The sequence below is a fragment of the Penaeus vannamei genome, chromosome 35, assembly GCF_042767895.1.
Source record: "Penaeus vannamei isolate JL-2024 chromosome 35, ASM4276789v1, whole genome shotgun sequence".
In the NCBI taxonomy this organism is placed as follows: Eukaryota; Metazoa; Arthropoda; class Malacostraca; order Decapoda; family Penaeidae; genus Penaeus; species Penaeus vannamei.
The window spans coordinates 16,140,163-16,142,662 of record NC_091583.1 but is presented as its reverse complement, the minus strand read 5'-3'; the positions used below and the strand labels follow the sequence as shown (position 1 = coordinate 16,142,662).

The 2,500-nt window shown below is 42.0% G+C and overlaps 1 protein-coding gene across 1 annotated transcript in view; it reads right to left on the bottom strand.

Moving 5' to 3' along the window:
- LOC113819052 (uncharacterized) overlaps positions 1-2,500 on the bottom strand; it is an 18,056-nt gene that overhangs the window by 12,710 nt on the left and 2,846 nt on the right. The window contains exon 2 of the mRNA XM_070114164.1: positions 370-413. Coding sequence (XP_069970265.1) covers positions 370-413 — 44 coding nt within the window. The remainder of the gene's footprint in view (positions 1-369; positions 414-2,500) is intronic.

The window sequence follows — 2,500 nt, the reverse complement described above, 5'->3', positions numbered from 1 at the left end:
AAATAATATGAATAACAATAATAATACAAATTATAACGATAATAGTAATAAGATAATCATAGTTATAACAAAGATGATGATGATAATAATAGTAATATTATTAACATCATTTTCATAATTATCATTATCAGCATTATCATTATCATTGTCGTCATTATCATTAGTGCTGTTATTGTCCTAAATATCATTGTTATATCTTTTTTGTTGTCATTATCATTGTCAGTATTATCATTATATTTGTTATTATCCTTCTTATTAACATTATCATTTTCAATGTTAACCTTATTATTTCAGTATTGATCATAATGACAGAAATACCATTAGCAAAAATGATAATAACAAAAATATCAACAATGATGATACCAATACTTATCTGTGTAGGACCGCAAGATCTCGTTGATATTGAAAAGCTTCTGTAAATAAGCGTGTGCATAGTACAAACATCTGATATATTCATTCACCATCATTTCTCCTTTATTTATCAATTTTTTCTCCTTCTTTTTCTTTCTTTTAGGAAGAAAGGAAGGACGCCATTATTTCGTATATTTTCCGGTTAGATGTGATGTATGAGGGTGAGGTTTTGGAGGAAAAAAATGTTGTATATTCTATGTAGGTCAGTATGTGTGAGTGAGGCGGATAACAGAGAAGGGTAGAGGGAGGGCGAGAGAGGAGGTAAAGATTAAAGAGAAAGAGAGAAAAAGAGAGAGAGAGACAGAGAGAGAAAGAAGAGAAGAAAGAAGAAGAGAGAAGAAGAGAGAGAGAGAGAGAGAGAGAGAGAGAGAGAGAGAGAGAGAGAGAGAGAAAGAAGAAGGGTGAAGAGAGAAATGAAAGGTAGAGAAAGAGAGAAAAGGTAAAGAGAGAGAGAGAGAGAAGACACACACACACACACACACACACACACACACACATAGAGAGAGAGAGAGAGAGAGAGAGAGAGAGAGAGAGAGAGAGAGAGAGAGAGAGAGAGAGAGAGAGAGAAGAGAGAGAGAGAAAAGAGAGAGAGAGAAAGTGAGTGAGAGGAAGAGAGAAAGAGATAGATATACAGATAAAAAGATAGATAGATAGAGAGAGGTGGGGGAAGAACGAGAAAAAATAGAAAATTAAAGAACAACAAATTAGGAAAAGAGAAAGATAATTACATACATCAAAGTAAGGGATAAAGCAAGAGACACATATAGAAGAACCGAGAAATCATCATAATTAACAATAGAAATCTAATAAAACAAGGAATGAAAGACAAAAACTAAACAACAGGAAAGCCACGAATAAACACAGAAACAAAACGAAGAAAAAAAGACAAGAAAAGGAAGAAGAAAAGAAAGACGAAAAGTAGCAGAACAGTCCCGGATGTGGTGAAACGAGGGGGTAAGGGGGGGACGCAATGGTTGAGGGGTCACAGGGGGCGGGGGAGGGGTGGGAAAGGCTGGGGTAGGGGTCATTTGGGAATCGTAAGGGTATGTCTAGCGAAAAGGATGGGGGGACGGGGGGAGGGGAGAGGGGAGAGGGACGAATGGGGGAAAAGAGGGAAAAACGAGAAGAGGAAGAGACGAGGGGAACGTTGGATAAAAGAGGAAAAGGAAGGAGGAAATAAGGGAAGAATATAAGAGAAAGGACAAGACCGAGATGGGGTAATATTAGGAAGAAAGGAGAGAAAATTAATAGAAAAAATACTAAAAGGAAAAAAAATACTTAGAGAAAAAAAGGAAAAAAGGAAGAAAAAGACCCCCCTTACAAAACCGTGAGTCGAGGGGGGGAAGGAGTGAGTGAGGAAAATGAGGAGAGGAAGAGAACCACCCCCCCACCCCCACCCCCCCGGGTTCTCCTCCTCTCTTTCCTCCTCAAGCTTGATTTACAGCAAAAGAATTTATTAAAACTCCGGTATCTCGACAATTTGGGGTATTCCGATATTGGCCTTGATTTGTGTGTACCTATTATTGGCTGGTGATTTTGTTCTGTCGTCCCCGTATTGGCGTTTAGAGTGGAAACTGACAGTGAGGTGTGTGTGAAATACATTACATGCAAATGACTTAGCCAATAGACGAATGGGTCGTAGCACTTCGAACGCGATATTGAGTTGGAGGGAGATGGGAGAAGACAGGACGGAGGGAGGGGGAGGGAAGGGTGGGTGGGGTTGGATGGGAAGGATGGGAGGGTGGGGTTGGATAGGAAGGGTGGGTGGGGTTGGATGGGAAGGAGCGATGGGGAGGGAGGGTGTGATGGGAGGGAGGGGGAGGGAAGGGTGGGGTTGGAGGGAAGGAGCGATGGGGAAGGAGGGAGGGTGTGATGAGAGGGAGGGAAGGAGGGAAGGATAGGGAGGGAGGGGAGATGGGAGGGAAGTTAGGAGGGTGAGAGAGGGAGAGAGGGATAGGAGGAAGGAAGGATGAGATGAGAGGGAAGGAAGGAGAGGGAGATAGGAGGGAAGGAGGGAGAGAGAGGGTGAGATAGGAAGGGAAGGAGGGAGGCTAAAGGGAGGGAAAGAAGGGTAGGAGAGAAGGAGGGA